This window comes from Ambystoma mexicanum, chromosome 8 (genome assembly GCF_040938575.1).
Source record: "Ambystoma mexicanum isolate Mex_15411 chromosome 8, UKY_AmexF1_1, whole genome shotgun sequence".
Classification (NCBI taxonomy): domain Eukaryota; kingdom Metazoa; phylum Chordata; class Amphibia; order Caudata; family Ambystomatidae; genus Ambystoma; species Ambystoma mexicanum.
The window spans coordinates 456,899,399-456,917,279 of NC_090929.1; the positions used below are offsets into that span (position 1 = coordinate 456,899,399).

Consider the following 17,881-nt stretch of genomic DNA (forward strand, 5'->3'; position numbering starts at 1 on the left):
TCCATTTTAAGAGATTGCTCCTTAACTTCTTCTTGGATCTCCTTCACAGCTACTCCCATTGACTCATTAATTGCCGATTTCAGGGCAGTCATGGTTGAGTCGTTTATCTCCAATTCTTTAGTGACCTCCAACAAAATACCCGTATGCTGCTGAACTTCCATCGTTAGTAAAAGTTTTTGAAGATCTTAAGAAGTTAGAACAAAATTTAGGGCCATTATCGTTGGCTGGGATTTATTTCCTTGGTCCATATTTGAAGTTGCTTGCAGAGATTTGATAGATTTAGCAGAGTTACACACAGCAGGTTTCTTAGTGGGCGAGTGTCCTTGATCTTCCTCCTCTGCATTTAGATCTACAGAACCTTTCGGTGATTCCATCGCTTCTAGCTCCAGCAGATCTTCATCTCTTGATTCAGTTAGATTGTCAATTAACAGCAATTGAGAGTGCCTACAATGCGTTTGCATTACTTCTTCCATAGGTAATACATTTAGCAGATTACTCATAGAATGACTTGTTGATTTTGTTAGCTGGGTCGAAATCACCTTTCTCATTGTCATCGCTCTTAGTGTATAATCCAGGGTGCCTTGAAAGAGTGCCTGAATAGGATGACTTGAAGGAGTTGACTCTGTTCCCCTGAGAGTTGGATCAGCAGAGGATTTTTGGAGCCCTGATCTTGTAGGTGATTGATTATCAGCTGGATAAATGCTAGGAGGAGGAACAAAAATGCCTCCCCCTGTTTTATAGGGTTTGAAGAAACTTGAAGCCCTCTTATCAGGACACTCTAAGGTTTTTGAGACTATCTTAGTCTTAGTATGGTTGTCCCGATTGACTTGGGGACCTTGGGTTGAACTTCGCAGATCATACATTATGGCCCCTAGTTTCACTATCCCCTTACTAAGATGGTATTTATAAGAACCAACTTTTGGTACCAACCCGTACCAGGAGTAGTTATAAATCACCGAGCAGTGGCTCAAAGGACTAAGTCCCGCAGTCACCACTTCCTCTAGATCACCTATTAAACCACCACTCCCCCGTGGTCCTTTTAATTAGGGGTAATTTGTTTAGGAGTAATACAGGGAACCCCCAAATCAATAGTTCAGTGAGTTCGCAAACAAAGCCTGTAAAACAAGTCACTGCCACAATGCAGCTTTTATGCTTCTTAGCACTCTCCACATGTTCAACTTAATTGAGGAGATTAAGGCAATAGCCCCCAGGTATATAGGTGTATGTGTGCTGTTTAAAGTTTTTAAGTTAGGACCAATCAACAGAGGACACAACAATCACACAGACATACCTTTGGTACCTCTGGTACCTCTCCCCTGGGTCAGTCACCTCCGTCTGCACGCAGCTGCGGTCCTCCTCCAGCCCAATCAAGCAGCCACGGGAGGACTTCACTGCCAGGCCTTTTCCGGCCGATTAGTGCTCATGGTACCACAGTACCGTGGGGAGGCTGGACTCTTAGGGGGGGGCTGCTCCTAATGGTCCTAATGCTCTAGGGGCCGGGGGCTGCTTAAGCGCCACAGAGCCACCGGTGCTCAGGCACCTCAATCGCTCGCAGGAAATTTCGTTCCTAGTTTCCTAGTAATTCACTGCAATGTGCAATGTGCTCGCAGATGCACACACACGGCCAAATCAAAGACTGCCACCTCCGCTCCTCCGCTGCTTGCCTCGTTGGACTTCGTTGGACTCGAAGTCGGCGCTGTGGCGCTTCTGCAGTCACAACTCGAATCGAGCTTCAAATTTTGAAAAAAACGACCCTACTGAAACGTGAAAACGTCAAGGGATCGTCAAGCCACACTGGCAAGCTATACAATGCTTCGTCAGTCGCTTCCGACAATCCATACTTGTGCTACCATGCCTCTCCTACAGAATACCAAGCACAAGTTGGTTCCAGACTCGTAAGAGGAACGGAAACAGCACCTGTATTCATCTGGAACAACCTAAAAATGAATGCCGACTCCAACACCACCTCAGCGCTAATACTACTAGACCGATCAGCAGCCTTCAACACAGTCCACCACAAAACTCCCATCAAAAGACTGAGAAATAGGAATCGGCAAAATGGCTCAATTTTTCCTTCCTGACAGAATGGAAAAATGTGGCTAACACCCTTAAACACAGTACCATACACACCAACCTATGGATTTCCACAGTTCTCAACACTCTGGTCACTGCTCTTCAAAATCTGCATGACCCCACTCATCAAGCTCATCAAAAGGCATGGGCTCACCTACTACAACTGTTCAGACAACAAAAATCATCTACAAAAGAAACGCCCCTAGAGAACCAGACCAAAACCTTTTCAACTGCCATACAGAAAAAAATGGATGAGCACCAATGACGTTGACGGAACCTGAACAAAACAGAAATCATGATCTCGCCCAACAACCTGTCAAACCATCACCATCATTCCATGGCCCACCGAAATGGGGAATCGACTGGAACCTTTCAAAGCAGTTGAAAACCTTGGAATATTAATGGACAACAACTTAACACCTGTACCACAAGTGGATGCCGTACTAAGGGAATGCGTCTTTCACCGCTTCACAATCGAACAGATACTACCATTCCTCAGCTTCCCATGCCCAACACTTGCCATCATCTCCCTTGTCATGTCAGACTAGGCCAATAGCATCTATCTTGGAATGCCGGAATACCTCATGAAAAAAACAAAGCTAACACAGCAGCAAGAATAGTGAGTCCTCAAACTCACTAAGAGAACACATTACACCAGCACTGAGAACCCTACTCTGGTTACCAGTAAACAAAATGTTTTCTACAAAATGCTCTGCATAACCCACAGAGCAATCCATAGCAAAGGAGTGCAATTCATACATGAACATATCTCCATCTACAAACCTAACCGAACTTTGAGGTCCAGCAAATACCTTCGCCTTGAGCCAAAGCAATATTCAAAGTTGAAATTTGGTGGATCAGCATTCTCCTGGATCTCGGCAAAAATTTGGAACACACTCCCCAAGGAAATAAGAACAAAAGAACATGTGAAGTTCAGAAAATTGCTAAAAAATGGGCCCTTCAACTCACCAAGCTAAACAGAAAATACCATCAAACCGAAACGGCCAAACACAACCAAAATCGACGAAAGCTAATGAACCAAAACCAGGCTGCCCTAATGAAATAAAGTGTACTAACGTGAACCATTGCACAAGTATATGAACCTAGGCAAACCAACATAACCCTCGCAAACAAGCTCCGACCACTCATCACTAACCTACTAAAAACTTCCAGTATCCTAAATACTCGCCCTTAACCACCAAACAAAACATATACATACCTGCACACACTCTGCAACACCCATTGCAAGCCAACACACCACAGAGAACTAAACCGCAGATGGACAAACCATTCCCAAACACACATGCACGCCAGAACACCACTCAACCCAAGGCACAGCAACCTTTTTTTTTCTTGAACTGAAGCTACCAACAGCATAACGGAGCTATCTTGCGCTCTCCCACTCATCCCACTTACTAACCCTCCCGAGAACTCCTTCCTCTTCAGAGCACCGGGAGACCATGAACCTATCAGCAGTGTAGGGTATAAATCACAATAACATGACATAATTTATTTTAATACTGTTCTGTTTTTGATCATTGAATAATTTAACTATATGCTCCTTTTATTTAATAAAAGGATTTCATAACTTGGTCTTTTCTTAATTCTCTTGCACATAATTCAATATGACAACATTTTATTTTGTGTTTATAAAGTAGGTAAGTTGAAAAGGTTTTGGTCTGGTTCTCTAGTGGTGTTTCTTTTGCAGTTGATTTTTGTTGTCTGTATAGTAGTAGTAGGTGAGCCCATGTAGGTAAAATCTCGAGTTTTTTCTTTTTTAGGTAGTATCCCAGTTGAAGCTTTTGTTTTGTTTATATTCTATGTACATCGATTACAGCATTCTTCAGTACTTTTGCCTAGAATATATATATCAAAGGCAACCATGAGGCTATCTTCAGTAGACCCCCCCCCCCTCTGTGTCTCCCTCTTAAAGATGTGGCATATCCAGTGCCAGTGAGTCTATGGTGTGATGGATTGTAACGCAGTGCTTTCCATTGTCCTCTGGACTGTTGGTCAGCTTTACTGGTGGATAGTAATAGCTTATGCTTGTCGCCCTCTGTGCACCTGTCACTAGGCGAGGCTCCCACTCTATGAATGTGCCCAACATGTGCTATACCATGTGTGATGCTAAATAGTGGTACAGTGGTGCAGCACACTCGGTGTGTAATCAATCGGTAATGGTCCATCCTTCAGTGTATGCCTTCTTTCATCTCTGTATTATGCACTGCCTGTATTCTGACTGCTGACGCATTTCACTTCAGAGAATGCAGTAAGATGACAGAATGACAAACAGTGCCCCAGATACTAGGAATCATTGTGCTATACTCCAGCACTGCTTAGACAGGATTCCTTTGCGTACTGTGATAGGTCGGAAGAAGGAGATGGACCAAATACTGGTTTTCGTACAAGATTTTATTTAAATAAAAGGAAAAAAGCCTATCTATCCCTAGGTTTTGCCCTACCTAACACAAAACTAACTAGGGTGCTGGTCATCAGTAGAGTAGTCCAAAACAATGATTCGTCCTCCGTCCAAAAACTATCCTATGCTGGCCCTACAACTAATCAAAACATCAAAAGAAAAGAGGTCCAGGAGAATGACTCCCTTCTCCTGCACATACTTCTCTAGCCTAAATATTCTATCTTCAAGTAGTTCTTTGTGATCACATGAACCAGTTCCATTAGTTCGTCTAGGATCTTGACCCTTGTTCCTTTGGGGTTCCTGCAGTGTCTCTTACTTTCTACCCTGTGTTTGGTTTTCGAACATTTCCGGGGTGAATGAATTCTGTTTCAAAGGCTTCTTCACTAGCTTTATGATATTCACACTCACTGGGATGAGTAGGACGAAACCTGTTGTACTCTTGTTCACAACCACTGGGATGAGTAAGATGAGTCCCTTGGTACTCTTCCCTTTCTTTGTAGTATTCACAAGATGAGCAGTGGTTGAAGTGTACAAAAAGAAGTAGTGGAACTATGTTCCCTACCAGCCTTCACAACTCACCACAAACCCCATCGCCTCCCCCCTCCCACGCACACTACAAACCCCAAAACACATGCTCCTGCTGTTTAGGGGAACTCTCAGTGCAGTTCACTGAAAGTGAAAGCTTCAACCTCTTCCTACACTTTTATTTTAAAACGAAACCATTCCGGAACGGTTTCTTTTAAAAATAAAAGTATAGGAACTGTAAAACATAATTAAAAGAAGTAGAGGAGCACCGCTCCCGCCCACTTCGACCACTGAAGATGAGTCCCTTGGTACTCTTCCCTTTCTTTGTAGTATTCACAAGGTGAGTCCCTTTGTACTCTTCACTTTCTTTATAGTATTCACAGCCACTGGAACGAGTATGTAACTCTCGTTCTTTGGACCCAATGGTGTTTTGCACTGTGTGAGCAACTTCCCAACAACTGTTCGAGTATTCTTAATGTCGTTCTGCTGATAAGAAAATGCAAGCTGAGTGTTACCTTAAATATCTTGTATTTTTGCATTTATCGAGCAGTGCAAAAATAACCTTGCTTTAGCCAAAACTGTGAGGTGCTTGTGAGAAGCGCATGGCAACCGAAGGTGTTTTCCTTTTGTTTCCCAGGTTTCAAGGGCACGTAGAAGCCTTTTGGCTTCAGGGTCCTTGCAACCAATGGCCTGGCATCTGTTCACTTTCAACAGAGATTTGCCAGAAATATAAAACAAACTTCTTGGGCACCAGCCATTTATGAAAATAATATAAAACCAACCTAATTGCTCCACCTTCAAGACCAGAAACTGCACAGGAGAGTGAGTGAGGGGGAGCGAGCGCAATAAAGCAGTTTCTGCGTGATGATAACGGCTCCCCTTAGTGAGCAGGGGCGTTGTTAGGGGGGGGGGTAAGGGGGATATAGCCCCTGACATATAGAATCTCAGGAGCTACAGCCAAAAGACTAGCTAGCCCCCAGTCCCAACAGTTCTGACATCAGCTTAGCCCTGGGTCTTTTCCAGACCTAGCAACTCCCCTGTTAGTGAGCAAGCTTTGTTGCACAGGATTTAGTCCTAATTCACGTGCAGAATTGGGTGTTCAAAGCACCACACACATAACCTCAGTGCTGTAATGCAGTTGCTAAGGGCGCAGTCGCACAATACTGTGCAAAAGGATGAATTGGAGCCAAATTCATTGCGGTTTGAAAACGTGCAAAAAAAACATTAGTGTTGAAATACAACTTGTCGAATGATCCACAAGTCGGACGCAGCACTACCAATCAGTAGCTGGTGCTGCAAACGCGGGAATCTGCCATTCACAGTGCCAATACCTTATCTGAGAAAATGGCCTCTTGTGCCTCTGCCTGAGGGAATCAAACCGTCGTTTTTAGAGAAGAAGAAAGGAAAAAGGGGGCAATAATTGTGTGCGCACGGGTAGGTGGAAGCATCAATAGGATATAGACGCACAGACCGAACAAAGCTACTATGGGATTGCAGTAGAGGGGAATATGAGTGTATAAGTTAGGGTGTTTGTGTGATGGTAGACCATGGCTCCCACTGATCTAGTTCAGGAAAGCGAGAAGTAGAGACAGGACTTTATGCTCATGTAACCCTATGGATGATGGGGCACTGGGGGAAGAAATTGGTGTGTTAACTTAACCCCTTAATCAAATTTGAGGTTCCGGAATCCATTGGGGACATGTTTTTCTGTGCCAGATCCTGTTGAGGGAGTCCTGGGGTTGTGGGTGCAGCGGTCTATTTTGGACGTGGTCTGTCATAGTGCTTGAATCTCGGTTCTAGGCACCTTCCAGCAGGAAACCCTTAGAACGAAATGAAGAAGACTGCTCTGGGACAGGTGACCTCCGCACACCTCCAGGAAGTGAAGGAGATGGATTACAATGGGAGTCACCATGATCAGGTGGTGACAGGTGATATTCAATGGACTAACAAAGGAGCAGCTTCTGCACATATTCCGTTGTTGCAAGGTGGCTGAAAATGCAGGAACAGGCGTCTTGTAGTACAGGCTGAAGATTCAAAGATACATTTGGAACGGTGACAACTGCAGCAAGGTAGCCCAGGAGAGAGCTGGCCAGTCCACTGGGTGGCCCAATGACACTTCCAAAGACTCGTAAGGCACGGATCGAGACTGGTTGTTCTCACTGGTCCAGGCGTTGAAGCACTGATGAGGTTCCTCAGATCAGGCAGAGAAGCAGAGTTTCATTCACCGGTACTTCACTAGAGTGGATGCTGGTCAGCTGCAAACGTCGTCCTCAGGTCGTCAGCAGCTGCACGTCTTTACAGGGTCTTGGCTCCAGTGATGATCTGTCTGGCTGCAGGAGCCCTCCTTTAGTCCAATATCCAAACATGGATAGCCACTGGCCACAACATCTGCCCATCAACTGACATTCAGGCACCTAGATGTGGACTAGGGCCAGACAGCCACAGACCCCACATCCGAGCTCACACACAGACCCCCTCTTAGTCCATGAAAGCGACAGCTTTCCCTGGAAAAGAACATTCTATGTAAGGTAGCAAAGAACAATATGGAAAAAGGACAGGCACAAATCTTGTGGAATGGGCATCTTAAAATGCTAACCCCTCTTAGTAGCCATTTGCGGTAAATGCAAACATCCACGAGTAAAAAGTGTAAAACACAGTGGGAAAATCTCTGCTGCCACCAGCCCGCGGTCACAAAAAACTAAGTTGTAAGGATACAAAGTATCCTAACTGCACTTCACTGTAAGCTGATGCAGGCGGTTTCACAAATATGAGGAGTCCATGAAGAGAAACCTTGTCTCTCAGTACTGTTGGCTTTATGGACTGATCAGTTCCCCCATAAGAATGAACACATGGACAAGGGTAGTAAAGCATAAGGCTTTACTTACCTCCAAATAACAGGACATCCAAAAGTGGGACATGGGTCATAACAAAGCAAAAAGGAAGGCTGTCCCTTAGAAGTCAATGGGACGAAAGCAGCAAAAAGCAAATCTTTCCTCACAATGAGCATTTTCCAGTGATGAGCTTAATTTTACCTTGCAGAAGTAATAAATCAGTGGAAACATGGCGTTGCAAAGGCCCTGCATGGTACTTGGTAAATCCGTGAAGTGTTCAAAAAAGCAGGGGCGAGTCGCGCACTCCAATTCCTGGCCAATATATTACCTGACCAAGTATCCAAAAACAATAACAGGGTTAAATCCCAAAGTGTCCAAAATATTCACAGGGTTAAATCCCAATAAAGTTCACAGGGTTAATTCCCTTCTTGCACTGTTGTACTCCTCCAAGCGCTTTCGTATCTGCAATACTCATCAGGGAGGCTGAGTTGCCATTCAATTCAGGTGAAACCAATATAAATGCAGTTGCAGTCTCTAGGAATTATGGTCAATGTAGTGAACCGATTTAAACAATTCAGGTGACCAGTGAAAGACTCCCCTCCACTTATTCAGGTAATATATTGGCCAGCAATTGGAGTGCGCGCCTCGCCCCTACTTTTTTGAACAATTAACTTGTTGAGATCAGGACTCCAGAGGCTGCAGCACCAGGGTTATTTTGCCCTACACTGGAGAGCCATAATCATGGTTTTTCCCCCTCCCCCTGCTAAGGGTATGATGTGTGTGTTGGAGGTGAGTCTTTCACTGATGAGTATTGCAGATACGAAAGCGCTTGGAGGAGTACAACAGTGCAAGAAGGGAATTAACCCTGTGAACTTTATTGGGATTTAACCCTGTGAATATTTTAGACACTTTGGGATTTAACCCTGGGATTGTTTTTGGATACTTGTTCAGGTAATATATTGCATCTAAACAGAAAAGTGTACCCTTGCTGATAATTATTTTCATATTATTTCTTTTTTTCTTTTTGTTTCAAATAATGAATTAATATCTCTGAGAGGTTTCCAAATTGTGGGAATCCTAAGGTATGAATCTACCGCTGTTCTTATATAACCACCCAAATAATAAAGTAGCTGTGTGTTTCAAAGGACAAACATTACGGTGGTGCTTCCAGTGTTTGAGAAATAAAATAAAAGGTCACTCATATAATTAAGAAAAAAGTGCAAGACATTTACTTTCTACCTCCGAGGACATCAAAAACATATATTTAAAGAAAACCAGAACACATAATCGGAAGTCAACAAAGTTATAATCTCAACCAAAAAATAGAACAAAATACAAATACATCCACATAATACATTTAGGAAGCAACGTTTTTTTGTAGAAAGAGATTACAATGTGCATAAGTGTTTTGACACAATAAAAAACAAAAAACACAAAGAACATTGGATTAATATTCATTTCTTTACATTATAATGATTAAATCATAAAGAAGAGTGCAAATAGGACATACATGTGATACTGGTTCAGTAAATAAACGAGTATCATGGCCCAATTTCTAGGTATTATTCAATGATAGTCCCTTTTTGCAGTTGTTAGTTTCAAGCAATTAATGCTGCAGGGTCTTTGATACAAGATATCTTTTTTATCCTTGCCAACGTGAGATTTGATGGTTGGAACCGGAATGTAAGCTCCAAACGATCAGGGATATGTATGTATGGTTTGAATCCCTGTCTTCGTCACGTTTCGGCGGTTATTCTATTACGATAGGTCCGCCTTCATCAGGGCTCCTAGTTGGGGACCCTGTGGGAAGTATATGGATATCGAGTCAGAGGGGTGGATATAGAGAGGTGGTGGCCCCTAGTACTTAGGGCGCTGTACAAATAAAAATATTTAGAAACTCTCGACACCGGTGGTCGGCTTACCTGCCGGTGTTTGAGATCCCAGAGGTTCGGGTGTGGGCCACACAGGGAGGGAAATCAGGCGACAGGACCAGGCGTCTATGTGAAGAGTGAGAACTCTCAGGTAAAGTCACAGTCTCGTCTTGGTGGTATCCTACATAAGGTATAAAGATGATGGAAAAGAGAGGAGCAAAAACTATAAATCAGGGGTCTGGCGCCCGGGTTGTGTGGTGCTAATACATAATTGCTAAATAGCTACATATGGCAAAAGCGAGAGAAAAATGCTCTACCTGGATTAATTTACCGAGTAGTAGAGAGATTGCGCCGTATGGGTAAATTTTCTCCTCTGTCACCGTTAATTGTGGAATGTGGTTGTTCACTTTGGGCTGGTGGCTGTTGCCTGTGTGAGAAGAAAAACACAACTAAGCATCAGGACTCGTTTGTTCGTAGGATATTTAGGATAGTGGTTTAAATCCTATGCACAAAAATATATGAGGTAATATATTGGCCAGGAATTGGAGTGCGCCCCTCGCCCCTGCTTTTTGAACAGTCCTTGAAGTGTGGTTGTCTAAATTGTCTGATAAACCATACAATGAAGGCAAGTGAGCATTGTAGTGATACAAGCCAAGGTGCTCACCTCTAACCCAACATGGCTCTCAGTAGGGGATTCTACCCAGAGGCGTAGGCAGGGTAGGGCCTGAGGGGCAAGGCCCACCCAAAATCTGTAAATGCCCACTCAGCAGCAGTTTTGTCAGTGCAGTGGCCCAACTGAATTAGCTTCAGGCCCCATTTGCTAGACAATCCTGGCTACGGCTCTGATTCTACCCCTACTTTTACATGGGCATCACACCAGCGTGCACTAGGGCACGATCCACCCATGCCGCAGGGAAGCGTAGTTCGTCCACACCTTGTAACACTTCAGACCGTTTTTTACATGCCTTTTCTTTGTGTTCACGCTCACATAGTCCAGATGGGAAGGTGTTTTTCTCTACACACCCCAGTGGGGTGCATGTCGAATGTCCTCTGCTCTGAGACCAACATCTTATGGGACACCTAGTTGTGTGGTGGGCATCCATTTTGAGTAAGAGTGAATTCTTCTGCCTGTTTTGCTGAGGGGGAAGTGGCCCATTCTTAGATGGGAACATTCTCTGAAGAGGGGAGGGGTGTGTATTGAATAAGACCAAATGCCTCACCCTCTCCCACACACATATGCGGAGTGGGACCGTCTATTCTGGTTGGGGCGCGCACTCCCGTGAAGGCCTCCATATTGACTGGGTCAGAGTGCATTCCAATACATGCGCCCAGATGCCCTAGGTCCAGGAGCGCAATACAAATAAAATAAACACCTCTGTATTGAGTCAGGCGAGTGCCGTGGGTTGTGCGTTTGCTTTTTTAAGTTCAGCAAACTGCATTCTTCATTTGTATTGCTGCGAGTGGGTGTTCATCCTTACAGGGTTCCTTCTATGGAATAATCCTGTGATGGTGACATTAGTGAGTAGGAACCGTGAATTCCTAGGGATTGTAGGGCACTGGTTCTCCTCCGAGGGAGAGGCTGTCTTCCTTTAAGGAAGTTGGCTCTGGCTGCCGGGAGTGCATCATGAAATGTTTGGCAATCGGTGGGTGATCCCATGCACAAGGAAGAGTGTGTTTCAGGCAGCGTTGTCTTCTAGAGACATCCGCGATTGCAGAGGCAATGTGTGTCTCGTTTGTCTGGGCATCTGTGGTAAGCAAGGCAAGGTGCATTTTGTGACCCGAAGTCCTATTATGGCATTTGTTTTGGGTGATGCAGACTGAATGCTTTGGCCACGGTACACACTTTAGCAAAGTGCATTGTGATATGATGATATGATAGGTTATTTATAACGTGCTTAATACCCAGAGGTTTCTAAGTGCAGACCCGGGGATCGAACCGTGTCATCTTGCTCCTTGTCCTGCCTGAGCTATCGTCCCGCAACATTGTGGGGCACGCTACCTTGTGGTGTACAGGCTTACTGAGTGCCTGTGCTTTTTTTAGGACCTGTCATTCTGTCAGGATCACGGAGTGGTTTGGAGAGCATCCCAGGACATGGCATTCCGTAGGGATTGTGGTCTGAATTAAACCAAGACCAATTCATTGTGGGGAATGTTTTTCAGTGGATTGTGGTCTGAATTAAACCAAGACCAATTCATTGTGGGGAATTTTTTTCAGTGGAGACGTCTACTGTGGCAGTATGTGTGTTTTGGGAAATGCACTCCTGTAGGTGCTGCTGTCCTGACTGAAGGAGTGTGCATTCTCATGCGAGGCACCATATGAAGGTGTATCTAGCCAGATGTTGGCACTGTTTGGGCATGTGAGGGTGTGGCAGGCGCTTTTCCACAGGGCCAGGTATTGGATCCGAGTAGCACCCCAGATAGAACTGTTAGGTGTTTGGATACCCAACGTTGTGGCATTGGTGGGGACTTCAGGATTCTCTGCAAGGTCTGTCATACTGTTCTGTACATGCCTTGATCAGGGAGCTTCCCTTCTTTTGGACTAGAGCTGCAGTTGCTCTGATGGTTCACTCAAACATGAGGCCACCAATCACTGATGCTGCCACGTTGAAATTGTTCAGGTTTCCTCTGCTGCAAACTCTCAAGGTGTGGATTTAACCTTGAGTCAAGGCCCAGTCCCCATACTGGTCTCATCTAGTCCTAGTAACGGCTGCTTGCCTTGAACTATAGGCCCATAGAGCGTTGCCCGTGGTTGGCCTATCTTCTGCCATTCAACCTCACATGACCATAGGAGCTGCATAGATGGGGGGCATCCCTGGGGATGTACAGGGCTTCTACCCCAGAGGCTGAGCGTGGGCATCCGCTCGGTGTACAGGACTTCTGCCCCACAGACTGAGTGTGGGCATCCGCTCGGTGTACAGGACTTCTGCCCCGCAGACTGAGCGTGGGCATCCACCCACTGTACAGGGCTTCTACCCCACAGGCTGAGCGTGGGCATCCACCCACTGTATGGGGCTTCTACCCACAGGCTGAGCATGGGCAACGGCCCGGTGGACAGAGCTTCTATCCTACAGGCCAAGCCTGGGCATCCGCTCGGTGTACAGGGCTTCTACCCCACAGGCTGAGCCTGACCATCCGCTCGCTGCACAGGGCTTCTACCCCACAGGATGAGCCTGACCATCCGCTCGCTGCACAGGGCTTCTACCCCACAGGCTGAGCCTGACCATCCGCTCGCTGCACAGTGCTTCCACCCCATTGGCTGAGCGTGGGCATCCACTCGGTGTACAGGGCTTCGACCCCACAGGCTTAGCGTGGGCATCCACTCGGTGCACAGAGACGTATGAGTTTGCAAATGGCATTAACTGAAGCGAGGGGTGTTGACTTTATTTGTGCTTGTTTATGGCTTATCCATGTTTCTCAGAATTGGCGCCAAAGTTCCTTGTATTTTGCAAAACGTTCATTTACTTCTAAAATGTCTGAAAGAACTGAGAAGGCAAATTACATTTTCAATTGAATAAAGTAGGTTTTATGACATGGTCTTATTTTGGACCAGACAAATAATATGAAGGGTTACAATGATGGTGGCCTGAGTAGCGTGACTTTTACCATCTTGATGGCTAAGGATGATTGATCTTTTAAGCCTCTTTTCCTGCTTTCATGCATTGCTGTCCGCACACTTCTGATGGGTTATAAACCATCTGAAAGTGGTCGCCGGTCACCAGGTGTTTGGATCGCTGCATCACTCTGCAGTGGATGGCCATATTACTCTCCACCCCTGCAGACTTTACGGGCAGAGGAACAAGAGGTTTGGGGGTGCTCCGTGTTTCAACTCTTCTATAGGGTCCTATGAGGGGGCACACAGTCTTCTGCAGTTCCCTTTTGATCACTCCTGGAGCCATATTACAGGAACTTTGCTCAAGTGTAAGTGCAATTGGCACCAGGGCAAAAATGGCCCCAGTGCCAAACACCCATTCTTTCATTTCTTTGCACCCAGTCAAAGGACTAGGACAGACATTGAGCTTTTGCAAAAAACAAAATGCCCGAGAGCCAAACTCCTGAGTGCTAATTGCACTGGGGCAAAGTGTCTTTAAGATGGGCCCAGATGTTCTTTGGAAAGCAGACTGCTCTGCCCCAGGCACTGTTCTGCCGGTAGCAGGTTCTCTAGGCTTGCCAGCCAGACAGCGATTCCTTCTTACCTCCGTTACATATGGATGCTTTGTGTGCTGTAGCACATTATTATACATTGGGAATACTAGTGCAGTCTAGAACATTGCTGTTATTTCAGTACTTAATTTGTAAGCCAATAGGAGCCAGGGCAGGAATATTTGATAGCATGACTGCACCACATTGGGGAAGCAACTCGCCATTCAATGCTGCCACAACCCGCTGCTGCCCACAACAGCGTCACCATATTTGGGGTTGCAGCTGCAATTCCCAGCAGCTCATTGGTGCAATACCCGTGGCAGATCTGTGCTTTCCAAATGCCAATACAAAAAAATAGAATTTAAGATACTAGTTTGTCTTGAAATGAGACACCAAGTTTTGCTTCTTTAACCACATCATCCTGTTTATCATTTTCTTCAGCATTGGATCTTATGTGGATTCACATGATTATGAATACTCCCCGTCGTCAGGCTGGGAATCCTCGGTGATATTAAAGCAGTTTTGCTTTGAATCCTAAAAAACTGCTTCACACTTTTATAGCCCATTGCTGTCACTTTAGGTCATACTTCCCCAACCAATGACGTTCGCCCTCCTTAGCTCCACCCCTGGTGGTCATCTTCAGATTTTTACTGCACGTTTACGTGTTGGGAGTCCCTTTTGTAGTTTGCATTGCTTCTGTTGCGCTGTTCTGTCTCCCATCGGTGTGTTTGCACTGCTGTATATTTGTATTCATCAGCATGTGAATCCATGTAAGATCAAATGCTGAAGAAGGAACAAGTTACTTACCTGTAACTCCTGTTATCCAGCATTTTTATTTGTTTTATTTACTGGGCATTTGTATGGCACCTATACATAAGTGTTTCCTGGCGCCACAAGACAAAAAAAGGTGGGGCGACATAGGAAAAGGAAACAATGACCGTTATACTGGCCTTGTAACAATCCTACTGAGCAAGTGCAAAGAAGAGGTGTTAAGTGCAGGGGAAGGGGAAATGGGGGGGCAGGGACGGAGAGGGGGATTAAGTGGGTGAGCAAGTGTTGAGGAGGGCCAACAAGGGCAAGTGCCAGGGGAGAAATGGTGGAGGGACAGATAAGTGCTAAGGACAGGGTGAACCAGGATCGGGCTAGTCCGGGGAAGGGTGCCAGAGGGCAAGTGCTGGTAAGGGATCCTGGGGGAGACTGATCTGGGGTGGTCTGGCCTGCAGAGAGTTGGAACTAGAGGACCGAAGAACTCTAGCAGGGGGGTATTTAGAGAGAGAAAACTGGATATAGAGGGGTCCCAGGCCCCAGGCAGCCTTATGGAGGATGCACAGGCCTTGAATTCGATGCTTGCAGTCACCGAGAGCCAGTGGAGAGATTTTAGGGCTGGGGAGATGCTGTCCCTGGGCCTGAGACCAAGGATATATCTTGCTGCCCTATTCTGGATTAGTTGAAGGGGGCGAAAGGGAGGAAAGAGGCAGATTGAGGAAGAGGCTGTTGCAGTAGTCCAGCCTGGAGAGAACCAGAGCTCTGGAGCCGTTGAGCTTCTAGGGGAAGGTGAGGAAAGGGAGAAGGCCTCTGAGCAGGTGGAGCTGAAATGTGGACTTTTTTGGCAAAGTCCGTGATGTGTGGAGAGAAGGAGAGCTAGGAGACAAAGATGACCGCAAGGTTTTTTGCCTCACAAGAGGGCGAGGGGAGGGGGCCCAAGGATGGTGGCCAGAGAGTGAGAGTGAGAGGGAAAGAGAAACAGGGGTCCCAATGAGAAGGATCTCCATCTTACTGGCATTATGGAAGAAATAATTGGCAGAGCACCACCCCAGTCAGGCAGTCCGGTATGAGAGAGGAAGGAGAGAAGGTAGAGGATGTAAGCTTAAAGGAGAGCTGCGTGTCATCAGTATAACACTGGAAATGGGGAGAGAAGGTTGAGATCGAGTGGGCCAGAGGGGCAAGGTAGATATTGAAGAGCCATGGCAATAGGATATAGCCCTGAGGGATGCCACAGATAGAGAGTGAGGTGTAGGAGAAGAAAGGGCTCATTTGCACTTGGGAGAGTTGGTTTGCGAGGAAGGAGGCATCTTAGATGGATTCACATCCAACCCCCCTCCTACCACTCTTCAGTGGTTCCTACTGCCACAGCTACATGCGTTCCTAAATCTGACATCCATGGGTAAGCAAAGGAGGATGAATAACATTGGTTGGGGCAGTATGATCCAAAGTGACAGCAGTGGGCTATATAACAAAAACTACTTTAATATTACAGAGGATTCCCAGGTTCACGATATGGAACAGTCCTAAGCATGTGAATCCATCTACGATACCAATGATGGAGAACAGGAGTTACAGGTAAGTAACTTGTTCTTGCTTTGGTTCTATAGATGACAATGGGTACATGTGGACTGTCCACAGAAAACTGAACACAAGTGCTTCCTCTCTACAGTAAAGTGATGGACAAATTCAGACAGTCATTGCTGAACTGATGAACTCGCTTGTTGAACTCTACAGCAAGATGTTCTTCTTTATGTCAGCACTTGGCATACACCTTGGTACTCGGCAATGGCCTTTTCCCTGGCCTGGTCCCTGTGGTGGTTATGCTGGCAGCAGGAGTTGCTATTGTTGTCCACTCTGTGCAGTGTGACCCTCTGACCTGCTAATGACACTGGAGACTGTGCTTGGTTGATAGCCACATGCTTATATATGTTTAATACTCTTTGTGTTGGTTGTCTGGGACATGCCTGCATATCAGCATAGATCATGCTGGCTGCATACCAGAAGAGAAATGGGCAGTACCCAATTTAGGATAACAAGGCCCTGCTTAGCTGTCCTGCCTTCAGAGACACAGCAGTAAATGTCATGCACCAGCCATAGCATTGACACTGGCAGAAATGTGCATGTGTGCCCAGCAGAATGCTGCACTATTTAGCTGCCCCTAAACCACATGCACCTGGCTGCTGTTCACATTCAGATCCAAGGAACCCACCCTGATGAGGCTGGGCTGGTGGCTAATATAGTAGTAGAGCAGTTCAAATGTCACACACTGACTGGAGCAGTGTGTGGCATGGCCAGAGTGAGCACCCACCACTTTCACCTTCCAGTTTATTGTTATTAATGCGACTGGCTTAGAAGCAACTGGTACCTGCTCGCCACATCAGGTTAATGACAAACAAGATGCTGGCCCGGGATGCAGTGGCACATGGCGCACACACACTTTTTGCTTTTTGTCTGTGCGGCTATGATTGCTAATGACAATGATAAAGGTGACCTATAATAGAACTGGGTAAGACAGAATAAGTGCTGGTGCTCAGAAATAGGTTTCGAGTCCCAGCCCCGGCAAACAGCCCCACAAATGAAGCACTTAATTCTGCTTTTGCTGTTCCCTACCTGCATTGGGTTAGTCTGTAGCATGGTGTCTGCTCCAAATTGTCTACCGAGCTGCACCCTCCTCACTCTGATGTAATTCCGAACCGATGCTGAATGTTTGCAGAATGTATCTTCTGCTGTTTTTCTTCCTGTGCTGGAAGCTGCACATGCAGGTATTTCATAAAATGTGTTTGCAGGTTCTGTTACTCAGTAGCAATTTGTTTCATGTTCCTGTAAACTTAAGTCGAAATGCAATGCAGCTCAGCTGGCATATTATTGTAAAATATGTGTCTCTGAAGTGTGGGCCCTCTGTACACAACTGTTTGGCCGATGGTGTGACCGTTTTCCCTTTCTGCTGCAACACTGTTCAGCCAAGAGCAAGTGTTTCATGCAGTTCGCTGAGGGGGTTCGGGGGGTGTACTTGGGGATCCCTTGGAAGTTGCCATCGGTTGGGTATTGGTGTGGAGGTTAGATTGCCTAGCTGACTGCTTCCCTCACACTCTCCCTCTTCAGGTATTGGACCTCATCTCCAGCGACAGCCTCAACGTGCCCTCAGAAGAGGAGGTGTACCGGGCAGTACTGAGCTGGGTGAAGCATGATGTGGATGGCCGTCGGCAGCACGTCCCCCGGGTAAGACTGAGTCATACCTTTCCTAATGGTGGGTCTCG

General features: G+C 46.0%; 1 protein-coding gene across 3 annotated transcripts in view; it reads left to right on the forward strand.

Moving 5' to 3' along the window:
• The window catches only part of KLHL17 (kelch like family member 17), a 443,767-nt gene that overhangs the window by 289,228 nt on the left and 136,658 nt on the right, over nt 1-17,881 (forward strand). For all 3 annotated transcript variants that reach the window (XM_069610061.1, XM_069610062.1, XM_069610063.1), the window contains exon 5: nt 17,727-17,843. In XM_069610061.1, coding sequence (XP_069466162.1) covers nt 17,727-17,843 — 117 coding nt within the window. The remainder of the gene's footprint in view (nt 1-17,726; nt 17,844-17,881) is intronic.